This window comes from Sus scrofa, chromosome 5 (genome assembly GCF_054392235.1).
Source record: "Sus scrofa isolate SSC_HxYL_T2T_F1_AM1 chromosome 5, Sscrofa_HxYL_maternal_Yorkshire_Landrace_v2.0, whole genome shotgun sequence".
Lineage (NCBI taxonomy): Eukaryota > Metazoa > Chordata > Mammalia > Artiodactyla > Suidae > Sus > Sus scrofa.
In genome coordinates this window covers 3136889-3154372 of record NC_139387.1, presented here as the reverse complement: position 1 = coordinate 3154372, position 17484 = coordinate 3136889, and the positions used below count along the sequence as shown (strand labels likewise).

The 17484-nt window shown below is 59.2% G+C and overlaps 1 protein-coding gene across 7 annotated transcripts in view; it reads right to left on the bottom strand.

The window, feature by feature from the left end:
- CELSR1 (cadherin EGF LAG seven-pass G-type receptor 1) overlaps positions 1-17484 on the bottom strand; it is a 142694-nt gene that overhangs the window by 21337 nt on the left and 103873 nt on the right. For 4 of the 7 annotated variants that reach the window (XM_085025354.1, XM_085025355.1, XM_085025357.1 and 1 more), the window contains exons 9-20: positions 16801-16967; positions 12896-13081; positions 11841-11984; positions 10209-10383; positions 8831-8972; positions 6634-6754; positions 5368-5551; positions 4903-5004; positions 4238-4332; positions 3057-3266; positions 1881-2064; positions 217-360 (exon numbers count right to left, since the gene is read on the bottom strand). In XM_085025354.1, the coding sequence (XP_084881480.1) occupies positions 217-360; positions 1881-2064; positions 3057-3266; positions 4238-4332; positions 4903-5004; positions 5368-5551; positions 6634-6754; positions 8831-8972; positions 10209-10383; positions 11841-11984; positions 12896-13081; positions 16801-16967 (1854 nt within the window). The remainder of the gene's footprint in view (positions 1-216; positions 361-1880; positions 2065-3056; positions 3267-4237; positions 4333-4902; positions 5005-5367; positions 5552-6633; positions 6755-8830; positions 8973-10208; positions 10384-11840; positions 11985-12895; positions 13082-16800; positions 16968-17484) is intronic. The other 3 variants (XM_085025356.1, XM_021091370.2, XM_085025359.1) reach the window with 1 other exon arrangement.

The following is a 17484-nucleotide window of genomic DNA, read 5'->3' as shown; positions in this document are numbered from 1 at the left end:
AACGCCCTTTTGATCTCCTGCGCCCAGCGCCAGGGGACCGGAGGCAGGGCAAGGGCGCAGGCGCAGAGCGCGCTGTGATGCCTGCGCCCTGCTTCCCTCCGGCACCTGCAGCGGCCCGCCCTCTGCAGGTGCGCAGGCGCAGAGCGCGCTGTGATGCCTGCGCCTTCCCCTCCAGCACCTGCAGCGGCCCGCCCTCCACCAGCCCATGGGCTTCACCTTTCCTGTCGGGTGGTTTGAAGAAATCCGCCGAGAAGAAGACGGAGGACTCCAGGTCTTTGGGGAACTCGCCTCGAAGGTCCTCGAACCGCGGCACCCTGGCGCCCGTGAAGTTCAGTTTGTCGAAGACATCGACGGCGAGAACTGTGGGGACAAGGGGTCTCCATGGCACGCGGCTCCCACCCCCTCCTGCCAAGACCCCGCCCCATCTCTGGCCGTTTTCAGACGGAGCAGAACGCTGTTCCTAATAAGCTTTCAAACAGACCTCCGTCCACCTTCCTGCCTCTTCTAAACAGGTCACCCAGCCGAGTGACTCACGGAGAAGCAGGAGCACGAGGGGCTGGGGTCCCAGGGTGAGCTCTAGAGGCACAACCCCGCCCCCACCTCGGGCATGACCTTTCCCGGCAGCTGTGTCACGGTCAGGTTGCAGAAATGGACGGACACAGAATCAACAGACCTCAGAAAGCCTAACTCTCTCTCTCCCCGTCTGGGGAGACAGACCCCGGCGAGCACTAGGACGGCAGAGGGTGTGTGTGTGTGTGTTTGCTGACATCGCCAGGCTCCAGGCATCACCTCGCTGCTGGGGCTGATGCCACTGCTCTGAGGGGACTGCTAACAAAGAGGCTGATAACCCTGCAGGCTCCACGGTGACCCCCAGGTCAGCCCGCTGAGGCGTCCAGTTCAGCACCCAAGGGGGTGGGCACCCTCCCGTCGCTGCACAGGCGAGGGCTGTGTTTGCACCCAAGGTGGTCAGGGTCGGGGATGGGTGGTGGCCTGGAATGTGGGCAGAGGCAGGGCCCCAGGGAATGGAAGATGGACAGGGCTGGCCTGTGTCCGGAGCATGGGGAGAACCAAGGAGGAAGCTCTTGGCCCAGAGCAGGGGGGCGGCCCCCACCGCAGAGCAGAGGCACGGACACCGGAGGGGCGTGCGGGCAGAGGTGGGCGGGGGGCTTGGCTGGGACCTGGAAGGGGCTGGCGTGTAGGCTGCACCAGGAGCAAGTCCACAGCCAAGCTCTGCCAGACCCTCTCCTAGGACAGAAGCGGGACTGCCGGGCGTCACCCTTCCATCCTGACCCAGCAATAACGGGGGCCCCAGCCCACTGCCACCCCAGCGCAGGCAGGTGGGAAGCGGGATCAGGGGGCCTGGGACGTCTTCCGATCAGGAAGTGAGGGGCCCCCCCCAGGAACCTGAGAGTTCACGTCACGCTGCCTCTGGGTTAAAGGCTCAGGCCCTTCGGGTGACAGATAACCAGATAAATCAGGCGCAATTTCCTGGGAAGGAGAAACCCCTCCGTCCTGCCTGAGCCGTTGGGGCTGCCTAAGAATCACTCAAAGGAGGAGAAAACCAGCAGCCCCCCCACCCCCCCAGAGGCTGGCCTTTAACCCCCACCTGGAGCAGCACGCCCTGGGGGCGACGCGCCCACTCGCCCAGGTGCCAGCTGCCACCCCGACCCTCCCAGGGCCTGAGCCTCTGAGTGACCCTGGAGGCTGGACCTGTGGCCACACCGTCCACCCACACCTCGTTCTGCAAGGCTGTGGGTCACGGGGATGGTGCGGTGCTGACCCCTTCCCGAGAGACAGCCGGGTAGGGGCTGCGCCCCAGACGGGCCCGAGGTGCCACCGCGCCCGCCGCCCCCACTGCCCCGCGCTGGCCGCAGCCGTACTCAGGTTGGAGGTGACGATGACGAAGGGCCGCAGGTAGGTCCTCCGCAGGTTCCGGGCCACGTTGCTGAAATAGGCCTCGAAGCGCCTGAGCAGCTGCGCTGTGCCCCCCTCGCTCCGCTGGATCTGCTCCCACACGGCCCTGGTGTCCGGGGCCAGGAGGGCGCTGCCCGCGCGGACAACGTCCTGGTGGGACAGAAGGATGCGCTCTGCCCAACTGGCTACCATGCTGGGGCCCGGGCTGGAGAAAGCCTGGAGCTCGCAGGGCCGGGCGGGGCCAGGACCCAGGACAGGGAGTCTGCAGCCTAATCCCAAAGGCAAGAGACCTGTCGCGGGAAACCCGCACCCCCAGGTGCCCAGGAGAGAAGGCAGATGGAGACGCCCCCAGACAGAACCCCCACCCCCACCAGCCGGGCCAGGCGGTGGGAACAGCTGCTGAGCCCACAGTGAGGCAGCCGAGGACACGCTGCGGGTTCCAGGGTGGGTGACACGCCTCCCCCTCCCCAAACACCTCAGGTGACCCTGTGGGCAGCATGGAGGGCAAGTCGGGGGGGGGGCTGTCACGGGGATTTGGGGGCCACAACCCTGACGGAAAGCAGGAGGGGAAACTTCTGTTAGCAAAGCATCAAAAATGGGAACAAACTCCTCCAGCTCAGGCTCCCAGACTTGGATTGAAATGCAGGCAAGGGGACTGACCCGCCCAGGCCCTAGGGCTCCCCGTGGATGGGTGGCCCCCAAGGGGCTCTGGGTGGATGGGAAGGCCCCAAGGGTTCTGTGTGGACAAGAAGGCCCCCAGGGAGCTCTGGGTGAACAGGGAGGCCTCCAGGGGGCTCTGGTGGACGGGGAGGCGTCCAGGGGGCTCTGCATGAACCGGGAGCTGATTCACGCAAACCCTGGCAGGCGCGCAGTGGTCAGTGGCCAGCGGTCTTCAGGGTCACTGCCAAGTCTGTTCCTCTGCCACAACGCTCCTGACACTGGTGATCATTCTGCTGGTCCCCGTCCTGGCCTGGGCTCACCCGTGACAAGTGCCGCCTTGCCCTGGGGACCCTTGGCATGAGGACCGTTCCCAGCCCCAAGGGCCCCGGGCCGTCCCCCAGCCCCGACCGGACCCCTGAGCCTGCAGCTGATCCCAGACGTGCAGGGCTGCCCACAGGGCTCTCTGCCCGCTGCCCTCCTACCTCGTGGAAGTTGGCATCCCGCGTGGCCGCCAGCTCGAAGCCCTGCTGGCCGCTCTCGTGCAGCAGGACGCGGGCCAGCAGCTGGTAGGCCGTCCGCACGTCATTGCCGAAGAGCGTGTCCGTGAGCTGCGTGGCGTTTCGCAGCGCCCGGGCCAGCCGCAGGGACCGGTCGGCGTCCATCTGCGTCTCGTTCCGGCTCAGCTTCTCGTTCTGGGTCGGGGAGCAAGTGCAATATCTGCCCTGGGCCCTCTCCTTCCCGAGAACCCACTTCCCGGTGGAGACTCCCATCAGAAAGGAACTTCGAAACACCCCCAGGAGTTCCCGTCGTGGCTCAGCGGAAAGGACTCTGACTAGGATCCATGAGGACGCAGGTTTCATCCCTGGCTGTTCAGCGGGTTAAGGATCTGGCGTTGCTGTGGCTGTGGTGTAGGCCAGCAGCTACAGCTCCAATTTGACCCCTAGCCTGGGAACCTCCATATGCCGTGAGTGTGGCCCTAAAAAGACAAAAAAAAAAAAAAAAAAAAAAAAAAATCCCCAAACCCAAAGTTCCTGTTGTGGCTCAGTGGGTTAAGAACCAGACATAGGGAGGTCCTGTTGCAGCTCAGAGGAAATGAAACTGACTCATAACCATGGGGTTGTGGGTTCGATCCCTGGCCTCGATCAGTGGGTGAAGGATCTGGCGTTGCCTTGGGCTGTGGTGTAGGTCACAGAGGCAGCTCGGATCCTGCATTGTTGTGGCTGTGGTGTAGGCTGGCAGCTGTAGCTCGATTTGACCCCTAGCCTGGGAACTTCCATATGCTGAGGGTGTGGCCCTAAAAGGAAAAACAAAAATCCCCAGATCCCCAAATGAACTTGGGCTGATGGCCATGGCATGAGAAAGGAGGGTGTGTAAGGCTACAGAGCGCTGGGAAAAAGACGCCAAGTGGAAGAAGGGCGAGAGTACAGCACCAGGAGCCCCAGGAGGACTCATGGCAGTGGCTCGAACCTGGGGACTGAGTCTGCAGAACCAAATGCAGGCTGAGGGCTGGAAGGGGAGGGGGAGACAGCTGTGTCTGGCGCCAGGCACAGATGGGGTGTTCCTGAGCCACGCCCAGCCTGGGGCCCCATGATACTGGCAGCCTAGACCCTCCCTGCCCCCCCGAAGTAACCCTGTCGGCCTGCACACCCCCCAGACAGCCTACCATGGCTTTGAGATCCAGGAAGGAGACGGTGGTGCAGTTAAAGAGCTCCGGGGGCAGCCAGCCCTTCTCCCCACTGCAGTGTCGGATGGCGTTTCCTAGGGGACAGAGAAGACAACAAAGCCTGAACCCTGAATATTAATGACCCCCTCGGCTGGCCCAGAGCCAGGAGGTGCCTCAGCCACAAAGCCAAGGCAGCTCTTCTCTCAGGCCAGGGGCCACGTCCTGAGAACTGGCCCGAGCTGCCCAGCAACTATGAGTGGACGTGTGAGCAAGTCCGTGAGAAGTCGGTGGAATGGTCCGCCCAGCGCCCACGTGTCCACGTGCACCGTGCACACAGCTGGACACAACCCGGGGCCGCGCGTCTCACTGGACCTCCCCGCGTCCCCTGCCAGGGGGACGTAGCCCCAAGCGCTTCACCAAGAGATGCCCACGCTCGCCGCGCCCCCGCCCCCATCTCTTTACGTCCAGTGTCCTCCTTCCAGGTTTTATCATTCACGATGGAGAAAAACGTTATCTGATTCCCCCCAGCACTTTGGCTGAAGGAACCACTTCCACACGGACCACGGGTGAGTTCTGACGCCTCGGCCAGCTCTCCCGCGAGCCACTCGCCGGGCCTAATGTCCTGTCCCCCATGGGTGCTGCAGGCCACACACCGTGGTACTTACCCACGGACCCTTTGGGGCACGGCACTGCGGCCGGCTGCCCGAACTTGGTCTGTGGCCACCAGATGCCAGCCTCAAACGCTCTGGGACAGCCGTTGTAGATCACTGCCGTGCGGAGGGAAGAAGGCGCTGAGCCCAGCAGAGACGTGCCGCCAAAGTGCAACTCTCTGCGCATGCTCCTCCCAGGAGGCCCCGCCCACACCAGGAACCAGGGGGCGGGGTGGCCCGGGCTCTGAACACGCCCCCTGGGGGGCACCCCTGGGGGGCACCCCCGGGGCACCCCCTCGCCCCCGGGATGGAAAGCCCAGCAGACACAGTCGGACCAGGAGGCTGTCAAGCACCCCACGTGACCCCAGGGTGTGGAGCGCATGCACACACGCACGCACGCACGCACACATGCACGCACACACGCACGCACGCGCGCCTTTCTCTGCCATTCGGCCTGAGAGGGTCAAGGCCAACTCCGACCTTCACAGCCGAGAACGGTGACCTCGGCAAAAGGGTTGTCGCAGCGGTTGCACTGGCGGCCGATGACGCCGGGCTTGCAGGTGCACTGGCCAGTGTCCATGTCACAGGCGCGGCTGTGGGAGCCGTGCGGGAAGCAGTCACACGGCAGGCAGGCATCCTGCTCCGGAGGCCGGTAGTAATTCTCCTGCAAAGCCGGAAGGGGAGGCTGTGCTTGCGGAGGGCGCCTCCTGAGTGACATCAAGGTTCCAGCTGGCTCCCCGGCCTCCACGCTGCCCTTCCCCCACATCCTCCAGGCCAGTGGCTTCCGGGGCCCTGCACTCTCTCCTAACTCAGCCACCACTGTGAGGCCACCTTCCTATCTGTCCTAAAAGGGATTACGATTCAAATAAGACTTAGAACAGGGGTACAGCCCCCATGATTTCTCAGGGGATGACCATGCTCCGAGGCCCCGTGGAGCACGCAGGACGTGGCAGATGTTTGACAGAGCACCGGGGAGCGTCAGAGTTCCCTTTCCAGGTCGGCACGCCCGGCGGAAGGACCGAACATCCCTCCGAGCAGCTACTGTTACAGGTAGAACTTTCCTTGAGGCTTCGAGTTACTGGCTGCTCACGGCAGTGGTGGACACAGCATCTGAAGGTACGTGGAATTTTCCAGGAGGCCAAGGGGCCCGGGGTTCCACGTGATTTGGACTGAGAACACCGCGGCCCCTCTAGAGACCACGAGGAGGCGACTCTGGCCGTGCATGGGAGAGACAGGCACCTGAGCTGGGGATGTGGGCACTTTTTCCTGTTTGGATCATCACGGAATGAGGTTTGATAAAAGACGAGGAAAAGGGAGTTCCTGTCGTGGCGCATCAGAATCGGCGGCATCTCTGCAGCGCCAGGACACAGGTTCGATTCCCTGCCTCACACAGCGGGTTAAGGATCTGGTCACAACTGCTGCTCGGATCTGATCCCTGGCCTGGGAACTCCATATGCCATGGGGTGGCAAAAAAAAAAAAAAAAGAAAAACAAAACAAAACGAAAATGGCCAAGACGGAGAACCATGGCGGAGGAGCCAAACGCACAGAAGTTGCTGGGTTTCCCATGACCCTCTAGGGGCCAAGGATTCTAGTGCCCACGGTCTGGGCCAGCTTCCAGGTGAAAACCAGGCCTGGGGCACGCACAGGGTACCCGCAAGTCCCCAGGTGTGGGTGTGCTCTTGTCCAGCAAACGTGGTGCAGGTGGCTCTCAGGGTGCCCACCGTCCGCCCACAGCCTGGCCTCACCTTGCACTGGCACTGCCCGTTGGTCTTGTTGCAGTCTGGGTCGAAGCCTTTGCTGACAGCACAGTGGCAGGGGCCACACACGGGGTTCCCCCACCAGCCTTTGGGGCACGGAAGGTCGATCCTGTTGGGAAAATCAGATGGCAAATGGAAGCTGTACACCTCTCGTTCTTTGGAACGAGAGGACGCTTGGAGGCCTGGGCCCTGACTGGTCTGGGTCTGGGCACTGCCCTCCCCCTGAGCGGCCTCCCCTCCACAGGACTTAGCATTTCCAGTCCTGCACCCAGACCTCAGGGGCCGCATCTGCAAGGGCTCTACTACAGCACTGTTATTAAAGGGATTTGTTTGCTGACTTTCTTCTTCCACACGGAAGACACAGATGAGGGCCCCACCCTAGGGACACGGCTTCCTAGGGACACGGTGTCAGCAAGGTCACTCTGCCCAGCTCCCCCACATCATGACCCTGGCTCATGGGGCTGCGGGGGGTGGGGTGCCTGAGTGACAGCTAACCCGCTTGCCAGGCTGGATTGTCACGACCCAGCTCCACCCGGAGCAGACTGGGCCCTGCTGCCCCGGGGCGACCTTCTCCCAGGTGGCGGGCATCTGCTAGCACAGGACAGGCGGGACCTGCAGCATTACTGCTTCCCAGGCCTCTGGGCCAAATGCTGACCCTGTCCCCACGGACGCTCGGGGCAGTCTTTCCAGGGATGCGGAGCCGGCCTCAGTCAGCTCAGAGCAGCCCCAGACTGCATCTGGAGGGCTCAGAACCCAGAACCCAGACTTGCCCGGTCCTGCCCTCATGCGCTGCCCCGGCAGAGAGCCTGGCTGACCCTGAGTGGCCGCATCCAAGGGAAAGGAGCCAGGTGCCCTGCCCAGGCACTGGCTCCTGTCTGTTGCTGTCACCCCATCCCCACTCCTCCCTTGAGTGTGGGCGCTCTTGCAGACCCACCTGCCAGGGGATGCCCCCACCCACCCCCTGGCAAGTGTCCTTCAGGCTTCTCAAAATGAAGAACGGCCCATAGTTACTCCCCGGGCTAATGGCCTTCCAGCCCCCCACCCACCTAGCCCTCAACCTCTTCTACGCACTCCTTCATCCAACCAGCAATTATTAAGCACTGACAGTGTATGCACTAGGAGCATAAAGATGGCCAGGACAGGGCTGGGGCTCCAGCCTGGTGTTTGTGGGTCTGTATGGACACCGTAGGGACCCCAGAATCCTGGCATCATACCCTTTCTCAGCGCCTCCTCAGCCCTGCACTGTGAGCGACACCCGCCTTGGGGACGCCCCACGGCCTCTCGGCTGGTCCCTTCCCCCTGCTTAAACCACACACCACACACGGGTTCCCTGACACCCAGGCCCACCCTGCCACTTATCTGCCAGGCCCCCACTGCCTCCACAAAGCTCCGATTCTGGCTTGCAGGCAGGACCCTACCCAGGCCTGCGTGTCTCCCCAGCAGAGAATGATCCTGGGAGAGCATGTGCCAGTTCTGCCCAGGACAGACCGCTGAGGCCCTGAGATCAGCCTCACCCCCTCACTGCTCTCTGCCTCTGCCCCGCTGGTCCCCCGAACCCCCGCTCCCTTCCGCCTCCCTGACTCCATCCTGCCATCACCCAGCGGGCTGTGTGATGCTGAGCGCACCCACTCTGGTCCCCAGAGGACAAAGAGCAGAGTGTGGTGTCCTTGCCAGGTGGGCAGGCTGGTGCCTACGTGGCTCCTGAACCAGGATGGCCAGCACTGGCCCAGGACCACCAGCTGTGACCGCGTCACCTCTAAAAGGGGTTGGGGTCTCGGTGTGTGAAGAACCCAGCGGGTCCACCCGGGAGAAAGCCCACCTGTGATGCCCACACACCTGGGCTCCAGGGCCCCAGTGAGTTACACCGGACCATTGCACGGCAGAGATGGCTGCCACCCCTCGACTTAGGAAAAGTCTTTTCCGTAATTACATCTTTCTGTATCTCAGCACCTGCCTGCTCTGGACACAGCAGGGCTCTCGACATATGGGCTGTGTTGTGTCATGTTGTTTCTGGGGTGGGATGGAGTTAGTTTGAGATGCCCAATCTCATTCTCATTCATTTCATGCCAAAATAAGAAAGCCATGTCCTTGTCATCCAGAACCGTGGGACCGTGGGGGTTAAGAAACAAGAGAGACCAGGCCAGGAGAAGTGGCGCGTGGACCCTGTAGGGGGCGCTCGGCTCACCTGTTCTCGCAGTAGGGCCCGTAGTGGCCCGAGCCGCACTCGCACACGTAGCCCCGCGGGGAGTCGGCGCTGTGCACGCAGGCCGCCACGTGCTTGCAGGGGTTCACGTGACACGCGTCCACACACTTTCTGCCGAAGTACCCTGGAGGGAGAGGCCGGTGTTACCCCGCCCCCCGGGATCCACCTCGGGCGGCCCCGGGACTCGGCTTCCGAGCTTCTCCACGGAGGACCGTGGCCACGCCCCTCAGGGCCATGGGAAAGACACATTCTCTGGGTCACACCTGCACATGCAGACAGGGGGGTCCCTCTGCATGGGGGTGGGTATTGTGTAGGGGGACACGGGGACAGGTACCAGCGAAGCATGTCTGCATCACCCCAAAATGCTGAGGTGACCACTAAATGTATTTGGGGTTTTTTGTGGTGGTGGGGTTTTGGTTGGGTGGGTGTTTTTGGCCGCACTCAAGGCATGCAGAAGTTCCTGGGCCAGGGAACCAGCCTGAGCCACAGCAGTGACCCAAACTGCTGCAAGGATCCTTCATCTGCAGCCACGCAATAGGACTCGGGCTTTTTTTGGCCACGGTGTGCAGCGGCTTGACACGGGATCTCAGTTCCTAGACCCCGGATTGAATCAGAGCTGCAACGGCAGGAACACCAGCCTAACAACTGGGGAAACTTCCTATATATTTTTTTGTCTTTTTTTTTAAGGGCTGCACCCGTGGCATATGGAGGTTCCCAGGTTGGGGTGGAATCAGAGCTGTAGCTGCCAGCCTATACCACAGCCACAGCAACGTGAGATCGGAGCCGGGTCTTTGACCAGCACCACAGCTCACGTATTTTTAAATTTTATTTATTTATTTATTATTTATTTTTAAATTTATTTATTTATTTTTTTGCGGCTGCACCTGGGGCATGTGGAGGTTCCCAGGCTAGGGATCAAATTGAAGCTGCAGCTGCCGGCCTACACCACAGGCAAAGCAACGGGGGATCCGAGCCGTGTCTGCGACCTACACCACAGCTCATGGCAACGCTGGAGCCTTAACCCACCAATCGAGGCCATGGATGGGCCTTATATCCTTGTGGATACTATGTCAGGTTCTTAACCTGCTGAGCCACAATGGGAACTCCACTAATTTTAAAATGTGTGCTTTTCACTAACACTCCCCCATCTGAATATGCGCCCTGAGGACACAGCCGGGGGAGGGGGGGTCCCCTCTACCCCAAGTGGAGAAGAGACAGAACAGAGGGCCCATCCTCAGGTGAGAAACCAAGCTCAGGGCATCACAGACCCACAGGGGGGTGACAGGGGAGCCCAGGCCCAGCTCAGCTTCCCTGCTCCATCCCTCCATCGACGGGCACAGGAGCGGGTGGGGGCGCCCACCTCTGTCGCAGATGCAGGCGTAGCCGTCCCAGGTGTTGTGGCAGCGGCTGTGCTTAGGGCAGGGGCTGGAGGAGCAGGGGTCCTCCACGTCACAGCCGTCCTTCACCCTGACCTTGAGGGCGTCGTTCATGTTGAGTGTGGCAGTGTTGGTGGCCGTCTCCCCCATTCTCACACCCTGCATTAGAGACGGGCAGCCTGGGTCAGTCCTGGGGCCTTGGGGCTGGGGAACCCCTCAAGGTAACCAGGGGTTAAGATAACCCCCAATTCTTTAGGGTCCCATTTCCAAAGTGATGCCTCTTATCAAGAGGGCTGGGATTGGGGAGTTGGGGGGCGAGAGGAGCAGAGAGGTGGGTGACGGTCAGGGTGGGTCTGGATGCTAGACAGGGGGCCAGGTGGCCCAGAATGAAGGGGAAATGGTTCGCTATTGTGAAGATTCCACGGAGAGTGTTACAAAGAAAAAATAATGAGGGGTATAGGCAATGGAATATTACTCAGCCATAAAAAAGGATGAAACCATGCCATTTGCAGCAACATGGGTGGACCTAGAAACCATCATTCTTAGTGACATCAGACAGTGAAAGACAAACATCAGGTGACATCACCTTTATGGGGAATGCTTAAAAAAGGATACGAATGAAGTTATTTGCAGAATAGAAACAGACTTACAGAAGTTGAAAAACTTAGGGTTACCTAAGGAGACAGGTGGGGCGTTGGGAGGGACGGACTGAGGCTTTGGGACTCGCGCATGCACACCGAGGTATGGGGAATGACTGGCCAACGGGGACCTGCAGTAGAGCACAGGGAACTCTCCCCGGTGTTCTGTGACCATCTACGTGGAAAAAGAATCTGAGAGAGAATGGCTGTGTGTACAGGTATAACTGAGTCACTCTGTTACACGGCAAAAATGACCACAACCCTGTAAATCAACTATACTTCAAATAAAACTTTTAGAAAAAGAACAAAAATAATGCAGGTGATGGGTGAGCAGGGCTGATAACGGAGGTGGGCAGGGCGGCCCCGGGGAGGAGGGGGATGCGCAGAGGGCCCCCCCGCACTGGGTACCACTGGCCAGGTCACCAGGGATGCAGGGGTGCAGGTGAAGGAACTAAGGTGCTATTTCCCTGCAGCGGGAGGTGGGGGCGGGGGCAAAAGCAGGGGGACCTGGGCTGGGTGAGCTACTTTATAGCCTAGGTTTCTTTGTCGTCTTCTTTTAAACGGCCACACCCGAGGCATTTGTAAGTTCCCGGGCCAGGGACTGAATCCCAGCTGCAGCAAAGCCGGCTCCATTAACCCACTGCACGGAGCCGGGGATCGAACCTGCACCTCTGTAGTGACCCGAGCCGCTGCATCAGTTTCTTAACCCACTGTACCACAGTGGGAACTCTGAGCCGAGCCACTTTTTAAACAGCTCAGTCTGGCTGCTGCCAGAACACCTGGTGTAGCGGATGAACCAGGTGAGGTAGGACCCATCCAGGTGTGGACCAGGCGGGGCTGGTGCGGGAGGTGAGGCAGATCAGGGGGCCGAGGGTGGTGAGGTGGGGGTGGGAGGAGACCCTGAGGGGAAGCGTGCTGGGGAGGAGGGCCCAGAGGAGGAGGCAGGGCTTGTTAACGGGGGGCCCGTGCTCGGCATACCTGCATGCAGCCCCGGAAACCGCGACGCACCGAGACCTTGTCTTCCGACACGCCCCCCACGACGATGCTTCTCATCCTCAGGCCGGGCAGCTGGTTCCCGATCTGCACCGTGTCCTGCGCAAGGAGAGGGGTTCCGTCCACCGACTGGAACAGCCAGGTGGGAAGAACACACTGGAAGACTCAACACACTCGCTCTGGCGAGCTCCCCGCAGCCCAGAGCTGTGCCTCCCGAGGGCCGGGCTCAGCCTTCTCAGTGGAGAGCTCGGCGTCTGTGTGTGCCGGGCACAGTGCAGGGACCCGTCAGGGGACACACATCCGTGTCCCACGCGGCCATGATGGGCAGTTGCTGGCAGGGGCGAGGGCAACCCTCCCTCCTCTGTCATGGGATGACCAGTGAGCCCCGGCGAGGAAGGGTGAGGTAGAGCGTGGCGAGCCGGATCCTCCAGCCCAGGGAGATGGCACGCAGAATACAGCTGTTTGCTCTTTGAAGCAGGTGTAAGATAACCCTAGCCTCCAAAAGCACTTCAGAATCTCAGGTAGCCCTGAAAACGTGTGGGTGTCCCGCAGAGATGTTACCTGGCTACAAACCCGGGAACTCCAGCCTGGCTCCGCAAGTGTTCCCTGAATGCACCTGCCTGGAAGGCCACCTGCGCATCTGGGATGGGCGAACCTCTCTGGGGCCCTGCAGCCCCGCCCCGGGGCCTGGGGCTCACCGCTCACCCACCCGTATACATCTCTGGACCGCAGACGCACAGCCCTGGGTGTGCGGTTGTGGCTTAAGCCAGCTTGGCTGAAAGGGACCAACAGCACCATCATGGGACACAAAGATGGACCAAGTCCAGTCCCTGATGCCAGGAGCTGACTGTCTCGCAAGGGGATGAGACCCAGACCTCAGCATCAAGAGGAAGGTGAGACCCAAATGCGGGGGCGTCCAGAAAGTGCGTCCTCAAGTCCACAAGGGCTCTGGCAGGGCCTGGCCCGGGGAGGGGTTCCCCTGTTTCCCCACGGGCCCCCCGAAGGGGTCTGTTCCGAAGAGGGTGCAGGTGCCCACCCACCTGGTCCATCCCATAGTCCAAGGTCATGACCGCCAGGTACTTGATGTCCTTGCCCTCCTTGGCGCTCTTCAGTTCTATCAGGAGGTGGTGCCACTCCCCGTCGGTCACGCGTGACCTGGACAGCCGCATGGACACCACATCCGAGGGGCCGTGGGACACCTCAAACTGGACACAGTTGTTCAGGATCTGCAGGACAGAGAGCTACGCTAGCGACAGAGGCAGTGATGACAAAAATACAAAATACGCTGCAGTCACTTAAATAACAAAGCCACACCAGCAGGCTCACCCCAGGGCATTAGATCAAAGACGCACTTAAAAATTAGGCCAAGTATGGGGTTCTCATCATGGCTCAGTGGTGAACGAATCCAACGAGGAACCATGAGGTTTTGGGTTCGATCCCTGGCCTTGCTCAGTGGGTTAAGGATCCGGTGTTGCCGTGAGCTGTGGTGTAGGTTGCAGATGCGGTTCGGATCCCATGTTGCTGTGGCTGTGGTGTAGGTGGGCGGCTATAGCTCCGATTCGACCCCTAGCCTGGGAACCTCCATATGCCGCGGGTGCAGCCCTAGAAAAAAGACAAAAAAAAAAAAGACCGAAAAAAACTTAGGCCAAGTTTAATCTGCTGTTGCCTGTGACACTCTTCAGACTTATATGCCTCCTTCTAACGTTAAGACGTGCGAATCACTGACAGAGGTCAAGGAAGACAGAGCCCTTTGGACTTAAGGGTGGGGAACAACCACAGATTCAGGTGGTGACCGGGGCGCTTGCTGTTGGATGTAAATGTTTCAAATCCATGCATGGGAAGCAGGTGGCCGTGTTCACCAGGTTCAGATCCACGTAGGGAAAAGCAGAACTCAGCATCGTCACTGCCTAAGGTGCTCATGTTTGAGGAAAACGTAGCCAGAGCCATGCTGATGTCACGTTTCCTCTTTCCCAGGACTGGTTAGTTTGGACCAATCCTCCTCCTGCAAAGACCTAGAAAAATGAGACCAAAACGCCACAGCACACCTGTCTGAGGCATCAGAGCGACTTAAGTCACTGCAAATTACGGAGGCATGGCCAGGGAGAGAGTGGAGAGCTGCAGAAACGGGCTTAGTGCTCGGCCGTCTGGTTGTCAGCAGGTTCTGGAAGGCACAGCTGAGGCTGCAAGCTGAGCAATGCTTTCTTGGCTCACAGGGCTGGGAGGACAGAGACAGGAATTCAGAGCCTAACCTGGGGGTGGGCTGCCAACCAGAAGCAAACATCGGGGACAATGGCTTCGCCATCCTAGCTTCAAATTTTCTCTAGTTTTTCAACACGACGTCCGGCCCTCCATCAAAAATAACCAAGTACTTAAGGAGACAGGACAGGGTGCTTGAAATAGACCCAGCAGGTAACAGAATCATCACACACACACACTTGGAAATGATAACGAGGGCGTTCCTGCTGTGGCTCAGTGGTAATGAACCCGACTAGTATGCATGAGGCCGCGGGTTCGATCCCTGGCCTCACTCAGTGGGTTAAGGATCTGGCATTGCCACAAGCTGTGGTGTCGGTCGCAGACGTATCTTGGAGCCTGCATTGCTGTGGCTGTGCCTGTGGTGGAAGCCGGCTGCTACAGCTCCAATTCGACTCCTGGCCTGGGAACCTCCATATGCCACGAATGCAGCCCTGAAGAGACAAAAATAAAAGTGATAACGAGAACCACAGAACTTTCCGGGGAACAGATTAAGGAGACCAGTCGACTCTTATTTCTGGATGTCACTGTCCCATTTCACGAGAGAAGACTCAAGCTCTCAGGTGGAAATACATGTAAGATTGTAAACAAACTATACTTCAAGTAAAAAAATACATGTAAGAAATATAAAAAACCCCAGCTCTGTAACTCACCTAAGAGACACATGTTTAAAGATAACTTTAATTTAAAAACAGAGCAGGTAAAATAAAACTATGAGTACAGTGTTTAAAAGAGACACGTTTGAAATACAAGGACACAGAAATGTCAAAAGAGAAAAGATGCATCACGTAAACACCAATAAAAGGAAAGCTGGCAGAAGTACATTCATGTGAGACAGTAGACTTTACAGCAAAAATTGTCATGAGAGATAAAGAGGATTTTTATCACAGTAACAGTCAATATTCCAGAAAGGTAAAACAATTCTGAGTTAGTACGCACCTAATAACAGAGCCTCGAAATCTATAAAGCAAAAATTGACAGACCTAAAAGGAGTACAACCCAGATTGGAGATTAGTAACTCGGTTCTCTCAGCATCTGAGCAAACAGACCAAAAAAATCCAATAACGATACAGAAAAGTTGAATGTCACGTGAACAAATGTTACCTACTCGCCATACACACAGCCCCACAGAACACAGCGGCAGCGCACACACTCTTTTCGAGCACCGGTGGGACCTTTGTAAAAATGACTAAATGCTGGGCTAGGAAGCACGTCTCAACACATCTCAAAGGTCTGAAATCACGCAGCGTGTGTTCTTGGACCCGCAATGATGCCACAGACAATAAAAGACGGTTTACCAGCAGATGCCAGTCACTTGGGAACGGAGAAATAGACCCGTCAGCACCCAGAGGGTCAAGAAGAAGGCGTGATGGAACACAGAAAATACACGTCGCTGATTGTAAAGACGAGACGACCCATGATGTACCTGGATTTTTAGTGTCAAGCGATGGTCACCTGAAGAAGATAACTTCTCCCGTTCACATTTGTTTCCTTTCGTTTCTCAGAAGCCTGAGCCAGCTCCCTAATTTCCCGTGCCATTCTCCTTCACTGTCCTTGCTAGCCAAACCCCAAAGCCAGCAGATCAGCAATATGCCATGACATATGTCCACAAACAAAGGCAATTGTCTGCAGACTGATCCCAGGACGGTGGCAGTGACAACTTGCCACCTTCGATCTGTCACTGGATTTAAGAGACGCATACAACAGCAGCCAGGTTATCCTACTTGACAATGCAGGTGGATTTGGGCGCCGAAGAGCAATTACCTAAATTGTCTGGCCTGCTCTGGAGGCCGGGAACACCCAGGCTGCCGCCCCCCTGAGCTCAGGGGGCCTGCAGAAGGCCTGCATTTGGAATACGCCACGTGGAAATAACCCAGATACTCCCACAATCCCCAGACCCTGTTGGGCCCTGGCCTGGGGTGGCCTTCTGGGTGGCCCCTGGGGTCTGAAGGATCCCCTCCAGGTCACCACTCTTGCCCCCCAGCCTCCCACAGGGAGGGGCTGGCCACAGTCCCTGGCCAAAACCCTTCGCTTTTGGATTAGCGCTCCATGACGTAATTACGCAAACAATACGGGAGTTTGTGGCTCTGGGTGGTGTTCCGCTGAAAGGGTGCTTTTTTCCTACAGAGACCCCACTGCCAAGTGACAACCTGCAAACTCCCATTCATCACCCCAATCAGGCAGTTTAATTTGTTCCAATAGCAAAACCACCGCAGAGGGAAACAGCATCCTCGGGCAGAACCGTGCCTGCCAAGTTCTGGCCCAGAGCTTGCTTCTGGCGCTGCCTGGTAAACCGACAAAATTACTGGATAATAAGGGGCAAACAATGACGGCTGCAATTACCCCAGTGCAATCCCAGCAGGCCAGTGCTGGAGACACTCCTAGGCAGTGACAGGCGGGAGGTGAAGCTCAGGTGAGAGGTCAGGGGCAGGTGAGAGGTCAGGGGGGCAGGTGGGGGAAGAGAAGGGGGTGCCCAGCCCCTGCCCGGGCAGAGTTAGGCGGGCCTCCCTGTCCTGAGCCGGCAGGCACAGGCATTGAGGCGGCCACGTTCTTCACACTGGGGACCAGCAGGCAGGTGTGGGGAGAGAAGTGGGGCGGGAAGGCCAGGCTTCTGGCCAGAGCCACCTGCACCCTTTAGTTCCATCACTCAGGCGCACACCTGTCCTAGGGGCGGGACGTGGCCCTCGCTCACCTGGAGATGGAGCCTGGAGGACACGCCCGCCGCGGCCTCCATCAGCACGCCGTCCTCCTTCCTGGTCCGGAACATGAGCCCCAGGTACCAGGGCACAGAGATGGTGATGTCCAGGTCGCTCCAGGACACGATGCTCTCCCCGCTGAAGCGCTGGGGGTGGGGCATGACTGTGGACACAGACACGGGGACCTCCCCCATCAGAAGGGCCTGAGTCTTTTCCACCTGCAGGGGGTGGGGACAGGTTCCCGGAGGGGAGCGGGGGACACCTGGGCTTTTCGCTGTACTGCAAAGGCTGGCTCAGACTTCCCCTTGGGTGGCACTGGCCCTCGCAATCCCGAATCCAGGAGCCCGGGCTTGGGACGCAGGCCACCTTCCTTCCTCGACTATGGCCAGTGTCCAGTAAGGGGCCCTCAGGCTAGACGGCAGACAGAGGGGGACGGCTCAGGACCCCGGGGCTCCGTGGGGGGGTCCTGTGAGCCTGACCTAGCCATCCTACCCCACACCTGCCAGGTTGGGGGCCTGGGGCACAAACTGGGCTATTTGGAGAACCATCTCCTGGCGGGATGGTGCCAGCCTGCCGTGACCCCCACACACCTGTGTCCCCACACACGCCCCTCCACCCTGCAGCCCAACCTGCCATCAGTTGGTGCCCGGGGTGGAGTTCCAACCCCCAGCGCATGGACC